Source organism: Anastrepha obliqua, chromosome 3 (genome assembly GCF_027943255.1).
Source record: "Anastrepha obliqua isolate idAnaObli1 chromosome 3, idAnaObli1_1.0, whole genome shotgun sequence".
Taxonomy (NCBI): Eukaryota; Metazoa; Arthropoda; class Insecta; order Diptera; family Tephritidae; genus Anastrepha; species Anastrepha obliqua.
Window position 1 is genome coordinate 114410833 of NC_072894.1, and position 24038 is coordinate 114434870.

The 24038-nt window shown below is 37.7% G+C and overlaps 4 protein-coding genes across 7 annotated transcripts; 2 read left to right on the forward strand and 2 right to left on the reverse strand.

The window, feature by feature from the left end:
• Window positions 1–1869: 1869 nt before the first annotated feature.
• Window positions 1870–3965, reverse strand: LOC129241879 (ubiquitin-like-conjugating enzyme ATG3). The gene is made up of 5 exons (XM_054878431.1): window positions 3723–3965; window positions 3525–3660; window positions 3278–3468; window positions 2887–3213; window positions 1870–2776 (listed from the first exon to the last, which is right to left on the reverse strand). Exons 1-5 carry the CDS (start codon window positions 3792–3794, stop codon window positions 2495–2497), a joined length of 1008 nt encoding a protein of 335 aa, XP_054734406.1. The 5' UTR covers window positions 3795–3965; the 3' UTR covers window positions 1870–2494.
• Window positions 3966–4658: 693 nt separating this feature from the next.
• LOC129240687 (kelch-like protein diablo) lies at window positions 4659–9735 on the forward strand. Of its 4 annotated transcripts, none has more exons than XM_054876627.1 (8): window positions 4659–4983; window positions 5062–5184; window positions 5605–6372; window positions 6451–7020; window positions 7235–7356; window positions 7412–7601; window positions 7668–7855; window positions 7929–9735. In XM_054876627.1, exons 3-8 carry the CDS (start codon window positions 5659–5661, stop codon window positions 7951–7953), a joined length of 1809 nt encoding a protein of 602 aa, XP_054732602.1. In that variant the 5' UTR covers window positions 4659–4983; window positions 5062–5184; window positions 5605–5658; the 3' UTR covers window positions 7954–9735. The 4 variants fall into 4 exon arrangements, with proteins under 4 accessions (XP_054732602.1, XP_054732603.1, XP_054732601.1 ...); XM_054876628.1 differs by having other exon boundaries at window positions 4659–4979; XM_054876626.1 differs by having other exon boundaries at window positions 4659–5184.
• A 5755-nt stretch (window positions 9736–15490) lies between these two features.
• Window positions 15491–18676, forward strand: LOC129240856 (DNA polymerase eta). The gene is made up of 4 exons (XM_054876887.1): window positions 15491–15752; window positions 15821–16088; window positions 16158–16669; window positions 16739–18676. The coding sequence occupies exons 1-4, from the start codon at window positions 15592–15594 to the stop codon at window positions 18612–18614; spliced, it is 2817 nt and encodes a 938-aa protein (XP_054732862.1). The 5' UTR covers window positions 15491–15591; the 3' UTR covers window positions 18615–18676.
• A 2825-nt stretch (window positions 18677–21501) lies between these two features.
• LOC129242165 (larval serum protein 1 beta chain-like) lies at window positions 21502–23550 on the reverse strand. The gene is made up of 2 exons (XM_054878729.1): window positions 23484–23550; window positions 21502–23224 (listed from the first exon to the last, which is right to left on the reverse strand). The coding sequence occupies exons 1-2, from the start codon at window positions 23548–23550 to the stop codon at window positions 21675–21677; spliced, it is 1617 nt and encodes a 538-aa protein (XP_054734704.1). The 3' UTR covers window positions 21502–21674.
• Between the last annotated feature and the right edge of the window lie 488 nt (window positions 23551–24038).

Consider the following 24038-nt stretch of genomic DNA (forward strand, 5'->3'; position numbering starts at 1 on the left):
ATTTTAAATCTACGAAAATGAATGGAATGGAATAAATGGATAGGTGCAAAACAGAAGTTTTCGGGTCTTACAAATATTATGGTCAATTCGAAATAAATTGGAAATAATTTTTTTTCAAAATTTGTTAATTTTCCTTTTTGATTCACGGTAGCATTGGTTGAAAGATTATAATTAGTGCTACCAAATTTACTTAAGGTCTGTTATTTTTACTATTTTTACATAAAGGCGATTTCACATACAGTCATGGACTTTTCAAATTTGACATTGTCCTCGTTTCTATTTAAACTGAAAAGGAAAATGACTTTACTTTACGTTTACGTGGAACAATTTTGCAAAGACATTCACATTTTACTAATGCATTCATAAGTCTCTCAATGTTTTCGGCACTTTCTATGATTTCCCGAACGCAGCTAATTTGGCAAACGTTTGACGTAAATGGCCAATTTGCCAATGTTTCATTGTAATTCGCGAAAAAAAGCCAAACCAAAGTGGATTTATTATAGGTGAAAGCATTCATCCAGCTGAATTTTTCGCCGTAGGTATGGCTTACGTCAAAATGATATGCTTTGTTTGTATGTATTGGTATTTTTACATTCGTATGCAAGGCGAATTTATTACAGGTGACAGCAAACACATATAAGTAAAACCCTACCTGTATTTGTTGTTGCGTTTGGTGCAAGCATCATGTCAAAATCAGTAATCAAATGTAAACATACGAATGTAAACATACCAATACATACAAACCAAGGCGAATTTATTACAGGTGACAGCAAACACATATAAGTAAAACCCTACATGTATTTGTTGTTGCGTTTGGTCCAAGCATCACGTCAAAACCAGTAATCAAATGTAAACATACGAATGTAAACATACCAATACATACAAACAAAGCATATCATTTTGACGAAAGCCATACCTACGGCGAAATATTCAGCTGGGTGAATGCTGTCACCTTAATAAATCCACCTTGTTCGTATGTTTACATTTGCGATTGTACGTTGACGTGATGCTTGGACCAAACGCAACAACAAATACATGTAAGGTTTTATTTATATGTGGTTGCTGTCACCTATAATAAATTAGCCGTGAGCCAAACATAATCATAAAAGAGCACGCAATTCGGAGAAATACATTTTGATTTCGGAGAAATGTATAATAATCTATGGTTCACTCAAATATAAGCCCAAATAAATCTGGCTTTGATGCATGTAATTTGTACGAAACGAAACTAACGACAAGTGCTTAAAAGTGAATTATCTTTAAAACTGTAGGACGTTTAAGTTACACAAATAATTCTTCTCTTTTTTGACAGCTAATACATATTTTCAATTGTCTTCAGATCGTTGTGTTGATTTTTACAGTATCAAACCGTTAACTGGCTTATCTCATCGAATTTGACAGAATCAGCTGATGGGCTGACGCAGTAAGGGTTATGAATCGGTTTGTTATTTTAGTCTATATATGTATATAAAGGGTTTTCCAATAAGAGGTGTTATATTGATATTCAAAGAAAAATGCTATTTTTTAATATAAATGATCGGATGTTTATTTCATTATAAAGAGGAAAGTATGCCGTTAACAGTTGAAAATAACATCAGGCAAATGACCACCACGACCATGCTTACAGGACAATATCCTTTTCATGAAATTTTCCATAACCGAATTGCAAAGTGGCTGCCCTATGTCTTCAAGGTGTTAAATCACAAGATCTCGGTGGCCAATTGTGATCACCTTTTGGAGAGATATCACGGTCCGGAATTTTATATTTCAGGTGATCAAAAATACAATAAAAATGAGGTCGATTTTTGAGTGTCCAGATTTTAGTATGGCTTGGACAAAAATGCTTAAGTCGAGATAGGATGCTTTAGCTCAAGATCAAAACATTTTATTTCTTAACTAAATTTGAAATGTCCTGTACATAAATTCTTATTCTAAGTGGGAAAAAGTAATGGGCGGCACATAAATCTGAGCTAAATAATAATTTATATTTTTATTTTAAACAAACCACGTAAGTAAATCAAGTATCAAAACTCTTTGTCAAATTTTCGACTGTAGCTACCAGAAGTACTGGTTCCACATTCTTTACATATAGCATTAATAAATTTTCTGAAAAACAAATGTTAATATGCAATTTATTGCTTTGCATTGCAATGTCTCTTATAAATACACAATATGACTTATAACATTCATTTCAGCTTATCTATAAATGTGTGTGCGAAAATACATAAAAAAAAGGTGAAGACATTCTTTTAAAAAATCTCGAAGTCAGTTATAAAGACGTACACATGCATCGTTTTTGCAAGAACAAAGAATACATTTTTTGCGATAGTTAAAGCTTTAATAAATCAAATATAAAAATATTAACTTCTACGATCATAAGCAACTTCAGCAGCTTTCAAAGTATATATGTATGTATCTTATAAATAACATTAAAAATTGCTTATGTAATGATCAAAAGCCTTTTCTCAGCGCTAATCTTTATAAAATAACTAGTTTAAGACATATTAAAATTTTGTGTAAAATCATATTCAATAGTCGGTATGACAGTTTGCACGAATTTCAGGAAAATTATCAAATACATGTGCACGCCCAGTTCACCGCCACCCTCCTCAACAGTTTGAATTATTTTCTTCATAATATCAGCATGACGACATGGATGTACGCTAGCCATATTAGGACCTGGCAAATGCGGGTGGCTCTCCATGGTAACAGTCTTCTTGGCATGATCCTGCGATACATCCTCGTACATCTGTTCAACAGTTAATGGTTTTCGATTCTGTTGAATTAATGAAAAATAATATTTTAGTTACACGCAAGTAAAGATGAATTTCAAAATTAAAACAAAAAAAAAAAAACAGGGCATAATAAAATACAACAAAAACTCACTTCATCATAGCCAACTACCCAGAGACGTGGCGTCTGATAGTATTTATCGTAAGTGATGTGTAAATCGTAGGTACGAGTATGCAACACAGAGTCTGTAGCATCAGCGCCACCAGCTGCTTCAGCAGAGTTGGAGTTCTTTATTGCCGATTCGGGGTCTATTTTACGGGTCGTGGTGGCTACAGCAGGGTCGACTAATTGCAACATACCACTTTCTTCGAATTCATCCATATCGATCGCCTCGTCATCGTCATCATCATCATCGCAATTATCATTACCTCCGCCAGTTCCGTTAGTGCCATTGTCGCCATCTGGTGTACGCATTTCATCCTACAATTAAAAAAATTGGTTTATATGGCTACGGAGAGTGTTGTTAAAACTTTGTGCTATATACCTTGCTTTCGTCAAGCGTTAATTCGCAGACTTTTTCCTCTAACTCAGCGGTGCCATCTTCATTTAGCTGGTGAGTTTCGACCCAGCCACCGTCGCCACCCTCCTCTTCAACGACAGTCTCTTCACCAACATATTCCATTTGTCTGCAACGTCTGTAGCATGGCACATTGCGAGTAATTAAAAATTGTTTATCTATGAAATTAATGTATTTTAGTTATTGGCAAATTTTTGTATGCTGTGAAGTGAACCTTTCGGTAAATATGGCTTCGTTTTTGATTCGTCGCCAGCAGCCCATTGCCAGGTGGGGCAATGATGAACCAAGTGATCACCGGCGGCTACAAACTCCTCTGGTGTCAAAACACCTGTTTCACGAAATTTGGATTCCTGAAAAAAAATACTGTTGGTTACCTATTCTTCGTATATCTATATCACCAGCCCATAGTCACCTTTAGCACTGGGGTAAGATACTCAGCAACATTCAGCGCCGTTCCTTTGACAGTGTTTAAAACACTTTGCATTGTTCTGTATTTAATTTTAGCTTCCTTCCTATTATTATATTACTCTTTAAATGTAAATATACTAATTCAGTTTAGTAAATTTACTCGATTTCCACTGTTTTTTTTTGCTACACCTTGAGAAAAGTGTTATTTCCACAGACTTTCACCGACCGTCTGGAGCCTTTCGGAAAATGACGTTCGATTAGCGTTGCCAACCACGGATGTTTTTCTGATTACAGATTAACACAGGAACATAGGAAATAATTCTTATCTATTAGGTCCTACTTTTATTTATTTCGCATTTGGACTAGAATCTGCAGAATTAGAAGTAAACAATGGAAGGAAATTCTAACTTTGCACAATTTAACCGAAAACTGCATGTAAGTTATTTTCGACTGTTATTTTATTTGTTTTGTATCTTTATTTACACACATACAGCTGATCACAATGTTCTATTTATTCAAAATCACTGAGAGAATTGCCGTACCAACGCAAACGTAAATAGGTAAAGTTTATTTTAAACTTTTGCAACTTATTAACAAAACATGTATTGAATGAAACTGCATAAATAGCTCTTTGTAAACAGTGGATGATTTATTTGTATTTGGGTTGCCTTGTAGTAAATGCATTTATCATTATTTATATATCTCCTCTTTACACAAACACATTAAAAAAGCTGCCATATTTCGTAAATTTTCTAATGGATGATATCTGTCATAAACGAGCTAGAAAATGGTTATTTCATACATTTAGGGTTTCAATCCTAAAGCCCTAAAAAAATATTTTTTAAATATTAGGGTTAAATTTCGATTAATTGTTTTGATAATTATTTGTGACGATTAAACTGTATTGAAGAAGAAGAATTGAAAAACTATTGGCAGCACTGGCAGTCGGATGCGTGTTGGTGTTTGTGCAGTGAGGTGGATCGAGAAAAAGTGACGATTTTTCTGATTTTTCGTAAAAATTATTGAGAAAAACTCATAACTTTTCTTAAAACTATCAAAGATGAGTGCGAATACACTAGTTACGCTATAGTAACCCGGTTTTTCGCGAGTTAGCTTACTGTGATTGCATTTGCAAAATTTACCTTGCAAAATCGAACGAAAGACAAGATAAAGGGTAACAAAAATAGAAGCAGCAGTAGCAGAACGGTGCGACACCAGCATAGGGCGGTAGCAATCGCGCAGACGAACATTTTGGAGGAAGGTCGGTTAGTTAGCTGAGTGCACAAAATAGTATATGGAAAAATAAAATTCGACATAATTTTTTATATTTCGCATTCGAAAAGTTTTACATATAGAAATTTCAATGCAACGACGCTACTGAGGAAACCGCGAAAATTGCATTTTCGAGAATTGCTACCTGGAGTTGGTCGTGGTGTTTTGGGCTTGTCGTTGACAAAAACGCTAAGGTAAGAAAAAAAAGAACATGTAATTGCTAGTGTATACGTTTTACTTAAGCAGTAATTGATAATTGGCTCAGAAAAAGTAGGTAAAACTGTTTGTCAGGCAATGACAGTGGCATAGATATTTTATGCGTTGTTTTTGTCTCTGTTGTGAGGGCTGTTGTTGACAGCTGTTGTGGGCATCAGCAGTGCGACGGAAATAGTGGGCGAATAAGTTTTCTTAGTTCTTACATGAGCCGATACATGTGATATTTTTGGAGCGAGTCGAGACCGCACACATGTATAAATTAAAAAAAAAAAGAAGTGTCTGTACATCAGTTTGAGATAAATACCGTAACTTGTAGATTTACAGGAAGTGAAAAAGCAGGGTGCTTAAAAGTTAATATTCTTATTCTATTTCATCTACTCATCCATCATTCTTTACAGATAGACGCGGTGTGGGGTTGGGCTTCTGCCCCGCTGCGTTTAGCGGCGAACAGGATGGGCGATCCAATGCTTCCAGGCGCAGCAGGAAGTGCGGGCGCCTCCACTGGCGCCATTGATCGGCCACCATCACCGGCACGACTTTCGCACACCTCGGAGAAGCACCCCAAAGTTACATTATCCGAGTTGAATATGCTCCGACGCCATCGCGAACTTTGCGATGTTGTACTCAATGTTGGAGGTCGTAAAATATTTGCCCATCGTGTTATACTTTCCGCATGCAGTCCATACTTTCGCGCCATGTTTACCGGTGAATTGGAGGAATCACGACAAACTGAAGTGACCATACGCGATATTGATGAAAACGCCATGGAGCTACTCATTGATTTTTGTTACACTGCTCATATCATTGTTGAAGAGTCCAATGTGCAGACATTGTTACCGGCCGCTTGTTTGCTGCAGTTGGTCGAAATTCAGGACATTTGCTGTGAATTCCTCAAGCGCCAATTGGATCCAACAAATTGCTTAGGCATACGCGCTTTTGCCGATACGCATTCATGTCGTGAACTTTTACGAATTGCCGACAAATTCACACAACACAACTTCCAAGAGGTAATGGAGAGCGAAGAGTTTTTGCTGCTACCAGTCGGACAACTTGTGGATATCATTTGCAGTGATGAATTGAATGTTCGTTCTGAGGAGCAGGTTTTCAATGCAGTCATGTCTTGGCTGAAATACAATGTTGCTGATCGGCGTCAACATTTGGCACAGGTATTATTTAAGTGAAAATTCGAAAAAATATAAAACTAATATACTTATGATTTTGTAAATATTTTCCACTTTTTTAAGGTACTGCAACATGTGCGCTTACCGCTATTGTCACCGAAATTTCTGGTCGGTACTGTTGGATCAGATTTATTGGTGCGCTCAGATGAAGCTTGTCGTGACCTCGTTGATGAAGCAAAGAACTATTTGCTCTTGCCACAAGAACGTCCACTAATGCAGGGCCCTCGTACGCGCCCACGTAAACCTACCCGTCGTGGTGAAGTTTTGTTCGCTGTAGGGGGTTGGTGTTCAGGTGATGCCATTGCCTCCGTTGAACGATTTGATCCACAAACGAATGATTGGAAAATGGTTGCACCCATGAGTAAACGACGCTGTGGCGTCGGTGTTGCTGTACTCAATGATCTGTTGTATGCTGTTGGAGGACATGATGGGCAAAGTTATTTAAATAGCATTGAGCGTTATGATCCGCAAACCAATCAGTGGTCTTGTGATGTGGCGCCAACCACCTCCTGTCGCACCAGTGTTGGCGTAGCCGTGCTTGATGGGTTTTTATATGCTGTTGGCGGGCAGGATGGTGTCCAGTGTTTGAATCATGTTGAACGCTACGATCCTAAGGAAAATAAATGGTCTAAGGTGGGTAATAGTGTACGAGAAAAGTCCATTTATGATCTTTAATTTTTTTTTTCATTGTTTATATTTAATTATAATATTTTTGACAAACGTTTCGTTTCTTTTTGTTTAATTATTACTTTTACTATTTTGTGTTTCACTATATTTATTAATTATAATTTGTTATTTGCACTACTTATGGCTTTTTAATTAATTAATATACTCTTTTTTTTAATAGGTTGCACCAATGACTACGCGCCGTTTGGGTGTGGCTGTTGCCGTACTGAGCGGTTATCTCTATGCAATTGGTGGCTCTGACGGTCAATGCCCACTGAATACCGTTGAACGTTATGACCCAAGGTGAGTGATAATCACTTTAATAATTTTTCAGATATTTAATTTTTTTCTCTTGCAGGCAAAATAAATGGTGTGCCGTCAATCCAATGTCTACACGTCGTAAACACCTGGGTTGTGCTGTTTTCAATAACTACATTTATGCTGTCGGTGGGCGTGATGATTGCATGGAGTTATCTTCAGCTGAGCGCTATAACCCGCATACAAATACATGGAGCCCCATCGTAGCGATGACCTCGCGTCGCAGCGGTGTAAGTTTGGCTGCCATAAAAAAAAAAATAAAAATAAGTAACCTGTATGTACTAAATTTTTATTAGGTTGGATTGGCTGTTGTAAATGGGCAACTATATGCCGTTGGTGGTTTTGATGGCTCGGCCTACTTAAAAACAATTGAAGTTTATGATCCCGAAACAAACCAGTGGCGTTTGTGTGGCTGTATGAATTACAGACGTTTAGGTGGTGGCGTAGGTGTAATGAGAGCACCGCAGACTGAAAACTATATGTGGTGAGTGTTGACGTAAATTTGCTTAAAATTGTATACAAACTTTAATATATATTTTTTCACTTAATAATTTCAGGATACGTAAAGATTCCGTTGTTTGATTGAATCCAGAGGTGTGTTATTATTGAAGCCGGAGCTACGTCGTAACTATTGTGCGTTGCTACGGCACATTTTAAGGCTTTTGAGCTTATACTAAATTTATGATAAGCAAAGTATATAGAAAACTACAACCATAAAAACAAATCGAATAAACTATTTAAAACTAATTAATTATATAAAACCTATTGCGCATGAATTCCATTTACAACAGATCAGATGAAATGCATTGTTTGCCGCTTGCCTGTGATGATAATGTGGATTTTGGATTTGGGCGAGAGGCACTTGTGCGCTTAGCCAATAATCACTTTGTAAAATTTTTAATAAAACATTTCCACATAGTTGTTTTAAACAGCTACATGTCCCGTGCGCTGTAATCGCAATTGAAAAAGAGAAAAAAAAAAAAACAAATCGTTGCTTATACAGTGCACGGGACACGCAAAAAATATTTATTTGTAATCGAATAAAATCGCAATACCATAAGAAAATTATGAATGGAATAAATTAAATTAGTTTTAACGAAGTTAAACGAAAATAAGCGTATATAAAAATTATAACTGCCTTCTAACTGCAAATAACGAGAAAGAAAGAAAATTTGTTAGTTTTAATTAAGCACATGATCAGTATCCATGCGAAAAAAAATTGCGCTAGTGGTTAAAAGAGTTTAGGTTATTCATTATGCGTTTATTTTTTTGTTTTTATTTATGCACTATTTGAGATATATTTGTAATGCTAAAATGAAATTGTATGTAAATGCATTGTAATTTTTGAAGTTCTTTACTAGTATTTTTTTTTTAAATGGTTCCTTGTAAATTTACTATTTTTCAATTCACTCGCATAAACCCCTGCCGGTAGGATTTAGTAATGAAAAACTTTGCAGTGAAATAACATTTATTTTGAAAAAAAAACTTTTTCACTTTATAATTCTTACGTCTTCTTATTTCACAACTATTTTCAATTATTGCAATACCTTAATACCACTGGCCATTGGTTTTTCATGCCATACCATACAATGACTGAGCTAGACTCGTCATTTTGCCGGAGGGGGTTAAAAGCGTATCAACAATTTTAGCTCTACTTCAGTCAGTCTAATTTTGTACTATTGTTTCTTCAACCGAATCACCTAAAAATGAACCTGAAACTTGCACCTTCCACTCATAGGAATAAGCTATTAAAAATATGTTAACAATTAATTAAAGAAAAAATGCAAACAATAAAAAATTGTAGCAGCCTAAGAAAAGAGAACCAAAAATTTAAATGTCGAGAAAGTAAAAGAGATAATTGATAAAAAGTAATTATGTCAATGCATGTGTGGCATTCTGCTTGATTTCCGCAGCTATTTAGTTGCACTCATGTATTTACACATATACATATTTTGTATGTGCGCATAATTTATCTATTTTACTTTTGTGAAAGGCCTTTGTAAGATTAAGTTTATTTTAGTGATTCTGTTTTTCTTTTTCTGTAATGAATTGATATATTTAGGTATGTAATATATAAAAATATATGTATATGTATGTACGTCGGCATATCTGTGTAAGCATGCATCGCATGTACATGCATGTATGTATGCGTACGTGTATTTGAAAACTTATGAACATTGTTCTTTGAAGCAATTGCTGGAAATAAAAATGTTGATAAATTAAGAGATTATTATATGCAAAACAAAAAGAAATGAGCGTTGGCAACAACTCTAGATTGAATTGCAATTGAGTTCTACTGTGAAAATATTATCTAATACTAATGGACATTATTATTGAATGCGCTCAATAAATTAATGACTAATAGTTATTTGTTTTCTTTTGATAAGGGGAAAAAGTAGAGACCGACCGAATATCTATTTTCGAATTCGAACCGAATATTTTAAAGAGCCCAAATAATAAACAAGCAATGAGGTTTAACAAAACCGGTATTTTTTATTAAAAGGAAAAACAAAGATACATACAGTTTGTCAAGAATATCTTTGCATAGTGAAGAAAAATTTTAAATTTTAGCTTTGATCGAGAATTCCAACAACAAATAAAAAATGTGAAAGGGGTAAGAAATTATTTAGTTATAAAGCGATTGTTTTTAGTGCTACAAGTGATCTCAGATTTGAATAAAAAAATGCCAGGAAAACGAGTTTCATAAAATATTATTCAATTAGTGTATTTCAATCACTACAAAGGCAAATCAGTCAGAGAAATCGCCGATATGTTCTCCCTTAAAATTAGAACTGTATATAATATCAGAAACCGTGCTGAAAATGAAGAAAGACTTGAGTTGAAAGGATCTACAGGCAGACCAAAAAAAAAAATGACGCAGCGAATTGAACGTAAAATTATTTATAATAGCCCGCAAAGCAGTACAAGAGGATTAGCTCTTCAAGTGGAAAAATACTACGGGTTATGAGTTTCTCATGAAACTGTTCGAAAAGTGTTGCAAAAACAAAAAAAATCTTCAAGAGTGGTTAGGAAAAAACCTCTGTTATCAGAACAAAAAGTTGATAAAAGATTGCGATTGCCATCGAGCACATATCACTTCCCACAGAGTACTGGAATGACGTTATTTTCTCAAATGAGACGAAAATTATGCTCTACTATGTACCATGATGGACCCCAGAGAGTTTGGCGTAAGCCTCTCACAGCACAACAAAACAAAAATATTATCCCTACCGTAAAGTTTGGAAAACTGTCAGTAACGGTTTGGGGTTGTGTATCAACAATGGGAGTGGTTGAAATCAAAATTTTGGGCGAAATAATGACCAAGGAAGTATATCCTGCTGATATTTTAAAAAACGAATTGACTTCCAGTATTAGAAAACTCGGCTTTGTTGACGCGGAAAATTCGATCAAATTTAAATACAAATACTATCAAGATAATGATCCCAAACATAAATCTTATTTATGCAGATCCTGGTTACTCTACAACTGCACCAAAGTTATTGATACTCCCGCCCAAAGTCCCGACATTAACCCAATCGGAAATTTGTGGGTTCATTTAAAAAGGAAAGTAGGAAAAGGATCGCCAACTAATAAAACTGAATTAATAAGATTCATCAGAGAAAAGTGGGGGAAAAATACCATTGGAATATGATATTCCGAAACTAATTAAATCAATGCGAAGTCGTCTTCAAGCGGTAATTGACGCCCAAGGAGGACATACAAAATATCAACCGCAAAGGACTGCAGTTTTTGTTGTTTTCATCAGTTATGCAAAGATTTTTTTGACACTTTTTAAATAGAGTAAACATCTTTTTTTGTTGTTATTTTTGTAATGTGTGTGTTTATTTAATAACTGTTGGCGCCTTATAGTCGTAGACAAGTACAGTAATGGAATGTGTGTATACATTTTTTGTTCGCTTTTCTATTTGTTGTTGGAATTCTCGATCAAAGCTAAAATTTTAAAATTTTCTTCACTATGCAAATATATTCTTGACAAACTGTAAGTCTCAATCACAATAATTTCTGCTTATAAGATACTTATGCTTGTAAAAAAATAAAAATAAGCCTAACCTTAAAAATATGTGCTGATGTGTTAAAATATTACTTCGAGTTGAATTATTTTATATTGTAATGTTAAACCGTTAGCTCAAAGTGCGTTCACATATGCAGCAATTAGCAATAAATCCACCTGTTCACATATGGTAGATTACCTGGAAAATTGACAATCAGCTGTCAATATTGCTTTGAGAGGTTTTTCTTCACCGAATTATTTTGGTGGAATATTTCGGTGTTTTTGGTTTCTTTATTTATTAGTAACGATATGAAGAAAATACAAGGAAAAGGAATAGCTAACCTTCGTTCAATAATGTGTGTGACTAACTAATTAAAACACATTTTTTTGCCAAAATTCGTTTTTATTCATCAACATAGTTAGGGAGATACAATCATTCCAACGCTTTTCCAATCTTTTAATACCGCCTTTGTAAAACGATTTTTCTTTGCCTTCAAAATAGGCCTCAGTTTCGGCGATTACTTCATTATTTGAGCCAAATCTCTTACCACGGAGCATCTTTTCGAGGTCTGCGAGGAGCCAGTAGTCGCTGGGGGCCAAATCTGGAGAATACGGTGGTTGGGGAAGCAATTCGAAGCCCAATTCGTTCAATTTTGGCATCGTTTTCATTGATTTGTGACACGGTGCATTGTCTTGGTGGAACAACACTTTTTTCTTCGCCATATGAGGCCGTTTCTTTGCGATTTCGTCTTTCAAACGCTCCAATAACGCTATATAATAGTCGCTGTTGATGGTCTGCCCCTTCTAGAGAGAGTCGATGAATATTATTCCATGCGCATCCCAAAATACAGACGCCATAATCTTGCCAGCCGACTGCTGCGTCTTTGGTCGCCTTGGGCGGTATTCACCGGCTGCATGCCACTCAGCAGACTGCCGATTTGACTCTGGAGTGAAATGGTGGATCCATGTTTCATCCATTGTGATGTACCGACGCAAAAACTCCGACTTATTGCGCGTAAACATGTCCAAACAGCTCTTTGAATCATCGATTCGTTGTTGTTTTTGCTCCGGTGTGAGCAAACGCGGCACCCATTTGGAAAACACCTTTTTCATACCCAAATGTTGGCGTGTACATTGTCTGATGATATCTTTAGAATGTCAGCAATCTCCCTCACTTTCACTTTACGGTCAGACATAATGATTTTCAGTGTTTTTTCAACGTTTTCCGGAATAACAGCGTCATTTGGCCTTCCAGTATATGGAATGTCATTGGTGTCTGTACGACCACGTTTGAATTCGGCATACCAATAACAAATGCTTCTTTTTGATGGAGCAGAGTCCGAATAATGTTTTTCGAGCCATTCCTGGCACTGAACAATATTTTTTTTTTTTCATTAAAAAACAATGATTAATCAGCACACGGAATTGCTTTGAATTCATTTTTTTTAAAAACTCAAAAGTAGCGTCACTTAAAGCACTGTAACATGTAAACAAATGGTCGGATTAACATATGATTTTGACAGTAAGCCTAAAAAGGTTGCCAACTTTCGAAAAAAATATTGATTTAGTACTAGTGCCGCCATCTATGTGTCAGTCACACACATTATTGAACGAAGTTAATTTAATCGCGCAATTGGCTGTTAATAATAAACAGTTGGAGGAAATCCGTATGCGACGTTTACTGAGGTAGCAAAAAATTATGGCAGCAATACGCATAGGAAATTGTATATTACATTTTATAATAAGTAATAAGAGGACAAAACGTTTATGGACACACCCTTTTTTATTTAAAATGAATGCATAATTAATAATATTTAACAAACATTTTATTAGAATTATGTCTACAAATCTGTTTTATTTGCCGGCATGCATTTCATTTAGTTTTTATTTTGATGTGTCTCCTTACATTCGTAATAATAATTATCGATAACACGAAAAACACAGGTTTGTATGTCAAAAAGTACGGTTATTATCTAAGAATATTTTACAATCTCAGATTTTAGGAGAGAAATTTTGTATGTGAAATCTCGCTTTTTAATTACGGATTGGGAGTTAAGCACGAAAAAGTAGATCTTCTACACAGGCCCGACGAGAGGGGGGGGGGGGCCGGAGTTCTTAGAGGGGTCCGGACTCGAGATTATACGTATTTATATGAATTAGACATTATTGGAAAGGGCCCGCATTTGCAATTTTTCCCCGGGGCCGGATATGCTCTCTACGGCCCTGCTTCTACTTATGTGTGAACCTAGTATTACTTCTTGTTTTAGTTGATGAGACTCAGCTGATTAACTGAAGGGTTGTTTGAAAATATGGACCAATGATTTCAAGTCTGTCAAAAACGTGGGATAAGTTATTGTATGTACAAAGTAGAGCAGCAGGAGTTCAAAAAATAATTCAGTTGGCAGTTTATTACAGTTTCCTGATAGGCAAACAATTTCGGTAATTCTTTGGACTCTGATATTTATTAAAAAAAAAACAAATACAACTTTTGTTGTCCTAGTTAGTCAGACGTCACTGTTATAAAATTTTCAAATGTTACTTGCTTACCCATTCTCAACCTATTCTCGACTTGCGAATTGACACCTACAACGCAATAATGATGAAATGCAAGATTGCGTCATTCCAGATTTGTGACGCCAACTTAGAAAATAAACAAAGGAAAAGAAGAGGAGAAATGAGCAGCTCATAACCTGCGGCATTCGCTCAAGTACCCTCTGGATAGCTTCCGAACACCCGTTTGAGAGCCAGCTCATGTGGGAAGGCGAAACAGGAAACCAAGATTTTTGGTTGTGCGCTGGGTTTAGGACCCGCCATCTAAAAATCCTTCCCCAATGAAAAAGCAAGCAAAACCTCGTATACATACATTTTTGCTTCTCAATGGCATTTATTGAATTTTCTTCAAACATTTTTAAAAAACAAATATGAATAAAAATCTCTCTAATCTGCCTAAAATTAACAAATGAAGTTAAGCCAAATCAAAGTAAATGATATGAACCTGTTTTTAATTCCTAATTGCTGCAATTTCTAAGTGCTGCAAATAAAGCATTGAGCTATTTGAAACTTCGCCGTACTTCAAGCATAGCTGACATTTCGATGGTTTTCGAGAAAAGTGACATAATTCAAAAATACTAAATACTGAGTTGGGTCAGTTTTCTAGATAAGTGACGCGCCAATTCGATCACCTGACAAAACGACACTAACGCCATTTCTCAGAATTGCTTCAAGATTCGCTTATGACGCTTTTCCAGATAAAAATATATAAACTCTGTAGTTGATTTTTGCTTTTAACGGCAAAACTCCGAATTTTGAGTTAATTTTGAGTTGTGTCGCTTCTCTCGAAAACCATCAATTTGGTCTTATTTCAAGAATGATAGAGCAACAGATCGCGCCTTTCGAATTCGCCGTGTCATAAGAGGCCATGAAGAAACAAGCAAAAGGAAGGGAAATTACGTGTTTGTGAGGAAGAAGAAGAGTAGGCGAAAGCAATGAATACAACCAAGGCGAATTTATTAAGGTGACAGCATTCACCCAGCTGAATTTTTCGCCGTAGGGATGGCTTATGTCAAAATGATATGCTTTGTTTGTATGTATTGGTATGTTTACATTTGCTTATTGATTTTGACGTGATGGTTGCACCAAACGCAACAACAAATACATGTAGGGTTTTACTTATATGTGTTTGCTGTCACCTGTAATAAATTCGCCTTGCAATGAACACAACCAAATACAAGAAATCATACGCACACACACATACTTTATTGCCACGGCGTCCTCCGCATAAAAACGCAAACAAACTGCATTTGAAGGCTTTATTTGTGCTTTTACAATTACACACACGGCACTTCGTTTGCATTACTTTGTGTAGTTTAAATCTCACCAATCACAATATTACCAAGCCATTCACTGAATCTTCGCATACATGCAATTTCTCCTACTTTTCTTAATTTTGTATTGCGAAGGGAGCTGATGTCAGAGTAAAGTAACTGTATTTTAATGGCGCCACCTTCAGTACTCAATTCGCCTTGGTCATGCGCCACTAATCGAGTTTTTACTGTATCAACTTCCTCAGCTGATATTTGAAAACACTTGTTGTATGCGCGCGGGCGCCGTTTCGTGTTTTGATGCAATTGCTTTTAGCGCAATCGAATTTTTATCAACATTTAATTTATTATAGTTAAAGATATACAAATATTTATGTTATCGCAAAAATGTCTACGAGAAATTATATTTCGATGCAGCAAAAGTATAATCGTGTGATTGTGCTGGTGGACATGGACTGTTTCTTTTGCCAAGTGGAAGAAAAACTAGATCCGCAATTGAAAGGACAACCTTTAGCAGTGGTGCAGTACAATGCTTGGCGAGGTGGTGGGTAAGTTAAAATAAAAAATATAATTGAAGGAAATTTCATTAAAAAACTATCTATTAAATGTGGTCAAGTATTATAGCGGTAAATTATGCAGCGCGTGCCAAGGGCGTTACGCGCCACATGCGAGGCGACGAGGCAAAGGAGAAGTGCCCAGAAATACAATTGGTAAAAGTGCCTAATATACGCGAAAAGGCCGACTTAGACAAGTATCGCGAAGCGGGCAAAGAGGTGGCAAATGTTTTACAACGTTTTACACCGTTACTGGAGCGTGCTTCGGTCGACGAGGCATACTTAGACATAACGGAAGCGGTTAATAAGCGCTTGGGTGATATGAATGCAGTGAGTCAATTGAATTTTTGTAAAGTATGAAGAAATATTAGGATTATTGTTATTTTTCATATGCCACAGGGTTCATTTATGCTACAGCCACAAGGATTAGTAAATACCTATGCTGTTGGTTACGCTGGGATAGGCGAATATGTCAATTTGATTACAAACCGTTTCAATAATCCTAACACAGAGGATATTGATTTAGAATCTGGTGCGTTCGCCCAAGCACATGATGCCGCCGACATGGCTGCAACACGTCATAGTGATATACGCCTGCTTATAGGCGCTGCCATTGCGGGTGAAGTGCGTGCCGCTGTCAAGGCGGAGACAGGCTACGAATGCTCTGCCGGTATTGCACACAATAAAATACTCGCAAAATTAGCGTGTGGCATCAATAAACCGAATAAGCAGACTATTTTGCCACTGACGCAGATTCCGGTGTTATTTGAAACGTTGCCGCTTGGCAAAATACGTGGTTTGGGTGGTAAATTTGGCGAAGAGATTTGTGCTAACTTGCAAATACGATTTTTAGGAGAGTTGTTACCGTATTCGGAGCAGGATTTACAACGTAAATTTGACGAGAAGAGTGGGTGAGTTGTGAGAAAAAAAAATATTTCATTTCATTTAGTTCTCAATCATTTTAAAATGTTAACTTGCAGCACTTGGCTCTATAATATATGCCGGGGTATTGATTTGGAGGCGGTTACACCGCGATTTTATTCAAAAAGCATTGGTTGTTGCAAGAAATTTCCAGGACGTAACAACATTACCGGGTTGAATACACTGCGGCACTGGCTGAGCGAGCTGGCCAATGAAGTATGCAATCGCATGGAAAAGGATATGATTGAGAATAATCGTCGTGCTAAACAAATGGTTGTCAGTTTTGTGCAAGAATTTGACAATGAGGAGGTATCCAGTTCACGTTCAGCACCACTCAATGGTTATGACAAGGAGACATTAACAAAATGCAGCTTAGATGTTATACAGTCACATACCAAACAATTCTTCAAAACAGGCAATACTTTGGCACTGAACAATCCCATAAAATTTTTGAGTATCAGCGTGGGCAAATTTGAAACAATACAAAGTGGACAGAGTAAATTACAGGAAATGTTCGCGAATATGGCAGCTAAGAGGAAAAACGAATCCGAAGATACTTTGATTCAGACGCGCTATGTAAATAACGGTAAAGACACGCAAGACCAAGTCGAGTTGCCCGTTGCTAAGAAACCAACTTTTATGGAAAATTTTTTGCGACGTGGCTGTGAACAAAATGCGAATACTGCAACAAATACTAACTCGGATGCAGCTATGATAACTGCAGAGTCTGGAGAAAAGGCAACGTGCACAACTAATGTGCAGTTCAATACCAATACAACAGACTCAGGAAATGTAACGGCAATACAGAGTACAATAAATAATACGATGAAGACTACACAATCACCAGAAAAAAACAGCTTCTTTCTTAATGCATTGAAAAAACAAATGATTACGGAAGGCGAGTGTAAGCCTAATGAGCCTAAAAAAACTGATATCTCGAAAAGTTTTTTTGCAAAGATTTTAAAGAATTCAAAAGACGAAATTAATTTAACCGAAATAGCAACTCCAAGCAATCTGCAGATATCTTCAGAAGATGCATGCAATACAACCACTTTCCAAAGTAGTGTTGATGACGTAGAACAATCCGTTGCGGAAATGCCACAGATTAATGAGCAGGCGTTTGAAACTGGGAGAGTTGTTACTACTGAATCTCCCTCTAAATCAAATGAAAATGTTGGCTTATCAAGAAATAAGCGTAAATACGCAACCGTTATAACCAACCCATCCCCGCCGCATGCATTGCATTTAAGCAACATACCAGTAAATTCAAAGCATACTCCTTCGGAAACCTATGAAACCAGCTATGCAGAATTTGCAGTACCTGAATTGCGTACAGAATTTCTCCAAATGACGAAATGTGAAATTTGTAAAGTTGAAGTACCATCAGATGCACGTTCAATACAATTGCATCAAGATCACCACATAGCCATGCAGCTCAGTCAGCAACTACGTCAAGAATATCGCACAGAAATTAAAACTCAGTTAACTGCTAACAAGTCCACATCGACTGCGGCGGTACCTAAGAAAAAATCGAAAAAATCACCTGTACAAGCAACAAAAGTCGCAGGTGGGAAAATTGGCACAAGTATAACCAAGTTTCTGAAGCCTAATGTTGTTGGTGCCGCAACTTCTTCGAATGTGTCTGAAAGCGTAGCGGCATCCGAGCATGCTGCCGCGCCAATCAACATCTTGGATGACACTGTAGATGCGGTGATTTGCGAGGAATGCAAGGCGCCCATAATAAACACTGAGCTGCAAGAGCATAAAGATTTTCATGTAGCCAAAGCACTGCAGCGCCAACTCAACATGCTGGAAGTGCGCACCGTGTCTCTTGTCAAGCCGAATACCGCTTGCAACAGCGCATTGAACACAACTCATTCAAGTATTAAAAATAGCAAACCAATTACACAATTCTTTTCACAATCAAATTGTTAGATGCTGTGTTAGATAGAAAGAATCTCAAACAGTGAAAAATATACAAATAGCTACTACATCAACTCTGCTATTCTTATTTGGAATGTTTAAGGTAAGTTAAACCACTTTGATTTATATTCGATTTTGTTTTTCAAAACCTATGGGAACTTGCAATCTCCTGTACCAAGCTGTATTCACATAAGGTGATACCTATTCTACAAATGCAATAATTTAGCTCCCCTTGCAAATAATCTCACTTTGATGCGCCTTATCCTGCTCCTTATTTCTAGTGTTCTTTATACAGGGTTTTTCAATAAGAGGTGTTATTCCCGTAAAAGATCAATGGTTTCGTTGCTTGTGTGGCGCGTAGCGCTGTCTTGTTGAAAATAAACGCTGTCCAGATCACCACCATCTAGGTAGGTAGAAAGGTAAGATGGCAAGAGTACCCCAGGTACACTTCAAGTAGACCACTCCATAATGTGGACCACTACCTGTGAAAAGGTTTAGGGAAGAGAAAAACCGTCTACAGCCATCCAGTGCTGTTGATGTAGTGGAAGAGAGAAAAGGGACCTAGGCTGGAGAATTTTTTCAAGTCACCCCCAAAGGGCACGCTAAGAATCTCAAGCGCCTAGCCGCCAGAGTCGGACATTTGTAGAGGAAGTGTTCCACAGTCTCTTTCTCTGCAGGATCCCCACAGCTTCTGCAATAGGGGTTGTACGGAATTCCAAGCTCCTCCGCATGAGTATCGATGACCCAGTGACCAGTGAACACCGCAATGAGTTTGGAAATTGAATGGCGGGGTAGTCCCATCACCTTAAGCGTTCTGTTTCGATCTTATTGAGGCCATAAGCCATAGCACATGATGAGACAGACCTCCATCACCTCCACAACAGTCGGTTCTACGTAACCGGAACGACCCGAATTCATATCCGGCCAAGGACTGTCACTTCAGCAGCATTCCTCGTATATGCACGGGGAATGTTTATGCTGCTACAACAACAACAACCGACCATCTTGCGTTTTTTTTTAAAGAAATTGTGTAGTTTCCCTTTAACAACGGTTGGTGTCCCCACCGATGTCTGAGAAGGGGACAGCTGAAACCGGTTCTATCGACCACTTCCTAGTAAGCTCATCGGCAATTTCATTTCCCTTTATAATCCTGTGCCCAGGAACCCAGACAAGGGAAATGTTTCCTGCACGTTCGAGACGTTTGAGTTCCTCCTTACAGGAGTTCGATTTAGAGTCAACCGCCGCTCCCACTCCGGACTCCATCTTGGATCCGTCAGTGAAAGCAGAGGTATCAATATCCATACCGACTCTCTCCTCTTTTCAATCCTGCCTGCTCGGAGAGATAGCCCTAGCACACCCCTCAAAACACAGTTTGCGGATGGAGAGGTCAGTGCGAAGAACAGAAAAGGGGAGATCCGTTTCAATATGCTACTATATCCTATAGTTGTCTCCAAAGGCCAATCTTCTTCAACCTAATAGCACTCTGAACAGCAATGGATTTAACCTGCAGATCCACAGGAAGAAAGTGCAGAATAACGTTGAGCGCACCATCCAATTCCGGCCATAAAAAATCTTTCGATAGAGCAATCCATTCACCGTAACTGTTGCTCCAGCTTCATTTCGAAAAAGTAAGGTCCAATGACTTCGCCGGACCATAAACCGCACCAAACAGTCCCTCCTTGAGGATAGAGAGGCTTTTCAACAATAACTCTTGGATTATCTGAGCTCCAGATCCGACAATTTTGCTTGTTGACGAAGCCACCGAGGTGGAAATGGGCCTCATCACCCAAGATGATTTTTCGATGGAATTCCGGATCATTTTTGTGGATTTCAACGACCCAATCAGCAAAGACACGACGTTGTTGATGATTGGCTGGAGTTCTTGTGTTAACTGGACTTTATAAGCTTTAAGACCCAAATCTTTATGCAAAATACGGTATAATGACGTTTGTGGAATGCCTAATTCCAAAGAACGACGAGGAATGGACAAACCTGGGTTTTCTTCAACACTTTCGGCTGCCACAGCAATATTTTCGACTCTTCTTGAGCGACGTTTTTATTCTTCACATTACTAACTTGTCCCAACGGTCCGACAAGGCGCTTCACGATGACCCAAAAATGTTCGAGTTTTACGAACCGTCTCTGCCAAATTTTCACCATTTTATAGTGAATTTTAATAATTTCAATACGTTGTTTAAGCGTGTATCGTTCCATTTTTATTAATGGCGTAGTTTCTAATATACTTGTGAAATATCAAAAAATTACAGTTTCAAAAGTGACATTTACCGAAATAGCAGGCTATTCAAAATAACACCTGTTATTGGAAAACCCTTTATTATTTAATTTTGCTGAAGTTTCAAAAACGATTTTTCTATTTTTGATGTGATTTATTCACCTAGTGGATGCAGTGATAGAAATCACATATGGTATTTCGAGACTGCTAAAACAAGCTTTCGTATGACTGCAGAATATCGCCCGTCAAGCATGTTGGTTGGTTCCTGCCGGATTTTTGGGTCCTTCAGAGCAAATACGAGTTGCAGTTGAGCCAACTCGGAGATAATTCAGGAGAGGGGTGTTAGATGATTGGGTTTGATGGGGCATGTGAAAAGGTGGTTAGTGCCGTGCGGGGTGCCTTCACATGCCGGACATATGTTTAGTATGTCGGGGTCGATTCTGGATAGGTAGGATTTTAACCTGCTACAGTATCCAGAACGTAAGAAGTAATCCCTCTTTGGACTTACAAGCGAGCGCCCGAAATAAGCCATTGTGCATACTTAAGAGATAATAGGGAGTTTATAGAAGTTTGGCCACGGCAAAAATTTCAATATGAATTAAATAAAAATTAGTTCTCGGTATACCTTTTGGATTGCGGTAGCAATTGGTTGCATTTTTATTTTGTTTTCTTTCCATTTTCTTAATTAACACACAAAAAACTAATCAAACACGTGTTACCCTAATAAAACAGGTATTGGAATCTAATCACAGCGTTTCGGTTGACAAGATTTCCATATTTTACTTAAATATACCCAATTCGAAATTGAGTTTCTGCCACAGCCAACTCGAGCCTTAGATTTATTGGAAGTATTTGGTGTAGTAATGATTGTAGAAGTTGTAGTCGAAATGACCGAAGTTCTCGTATTCCTCGTAGTATTGCTTGAGGGTGTTGTTGTGGTAAATGCTCACATCCATGAAGTAGCTGTTAGACATTGAGAGCAGTTCGAATTCATCAATGGGACGATCCAATGGATAACCGAATTGTTTGTTGTCAATATAACGTGTGCCGGAACCAATGCCGCTGCTGTAGCTTGAGTCGAAGTTGGAGTATTGCTCGACGGATGCTTGGTAGGGCGCAATGTGGAAGAACAATTGCACAGGGAATCCACTCTCCCAACCCTTAGGTAAGAGAAGACGATCTGGGAAACCAGAGTGTGGTTCGCTAATGTCTAATGGCAATTCGTATTTGCCATCGAAGGCAGCCATAACGTAGTGATACAGTTCGGTGTAAGTGGTGCGATCCTTCACAGTCCAGAGGTAGTCATCGGATGAGCGTTTGATTACATTTTCCCCAACAGTCAGCTCATAAACGAATTCATCCAACTCAACAAAGTTCTCGCGGTTCTCTTGCAGTGAGATAAGACGTCCGTACTCATCGTACTTAGGACCGTAGAATGAGCGAATTACAACTTTTTGTTGCTTGTCAGATTGCACTGTGATGTTAAAGTGGAATGGCTTGTGGTTGAGACGCATTTGACGAGCGTACAATGATTTATCCCAAACGAATGAACCATCAACGAATACCATTTTGTCATTCATCAAGTTGGTAACATCAATGTCTACCATGTCGAAATAGGTGACCAGTTCACTAGCCTCGACATTTTTGATTTCAACGCCGGTAAGACCAATTTCCTTTTCGGTGTAAGGAGGGAGATGCTTTTTGAAAATATTTAATATTTCGGTGCCACATGTGGCCATGCTGAGAGAGAAAGGAACACGCATCATGGTTTCGAAGTTCAATAGAGCGTTGGGGATTACTTCGTAATCATTCTCTTTGACGTCGGCGAAGTACATATAGTGCAGCATGTACCAGTAGTTGTAGAAGTGTTTATCGGGGCTATCGACATTGCTTTGCACATAGTTTCCGATGTATTCAATAGATTCCGGTTGGCGCAGATCGATTTTCTGACCGTCCTGTGTGGTGTAGACTCCGGAATTGAGGGTACTATATATACTTCTGTAGCTGCTTTGCAATCGATGCCACATGTCGAAGTTGCCGACAGTTTGGATTTCGAAGTAGTTTTTGCGGTAGCTATAACCAACACCATTATACGAAACCAATTCTGGATCATAACCTTGTTCGAAAGCATGATACCAAGAGGGTTTTGGGATTTTACCAATACCATGGGACAAACGTTCCATGTAGTAACGAGCCAACAATTGCTGAATATTGTAGATCCACCATTCACCACGGCGATCCTTATTCAAACCGAATGTTTTGCCATCCAAGAAGAAAGCATAGTCCATATTCAAATAATACCAATACGAGTTCCAGCCCAAATCCTCAGTGAAGTATGACAATACAGAGTGCTTATTGAAGAACTCAATATCACGAGTGAAGTCAACAACTGCTCCGGATTAGATACTTTGCTCCAATGCCCAAAGACTGTTGCTTACAGCAGCCGCAACCAAAACTTTTATATAAAAATTTAGAAGTCTCAGCTCGCTACTTTAGGTGAGGCCTATCAATAATGACTACATTTTGGTGATATGTTTATTGCTAAAAATAATTAATATAATGCAATCTTTTTGTATATTTTTGTGAATGTAGGCATAGTTCAAAATTAATGCGCAGGCCTTATGAGTTGCATTTAGTTTAATAATTACGTTGTTGATAACGGGATGTGATGCGCTGACACCAGCCGAAAAAAAGATCGGCAAAAGAACAAGACATAATAAATGTTTCTTTAATTTTTCACGTAAGCATTTATGGTATGTGATAAGCGTTATGTTTTTTGGCCTGGCATAACAACATGTTTTGAATATGTAATTATTGGGTATGGGAATAAGTTTCCGTACTTTTTTAGCCAAAGTTACGAATTATTTAAACATTTAAAGAATTCATGATCTTATATTATGTGAAGTAAGTGCCATTCGAGGCTACAACTTTACTCCATCTTTCAGGCATCATACGGATTCCCCTGACGAGTTCTTTTGACTTGATCCATTGATTGAGCCAGTTTGCGATGCTCTCGTAAGATGTGAACCGCTCGGACTGCCTGCATTGATCGGGACAGATGGTAATCCGAAGGTGCAATGTCTGGAGAATACGGCGGGTGGGGCAAGATTTCCCAATTCAGCCGCTCTAAAAATCTCTGAACCGATTTAGCATCGTGTGGCCTGGCGTTGTCATGCAGCAAAATCAGTTTGTCATGCCTACCG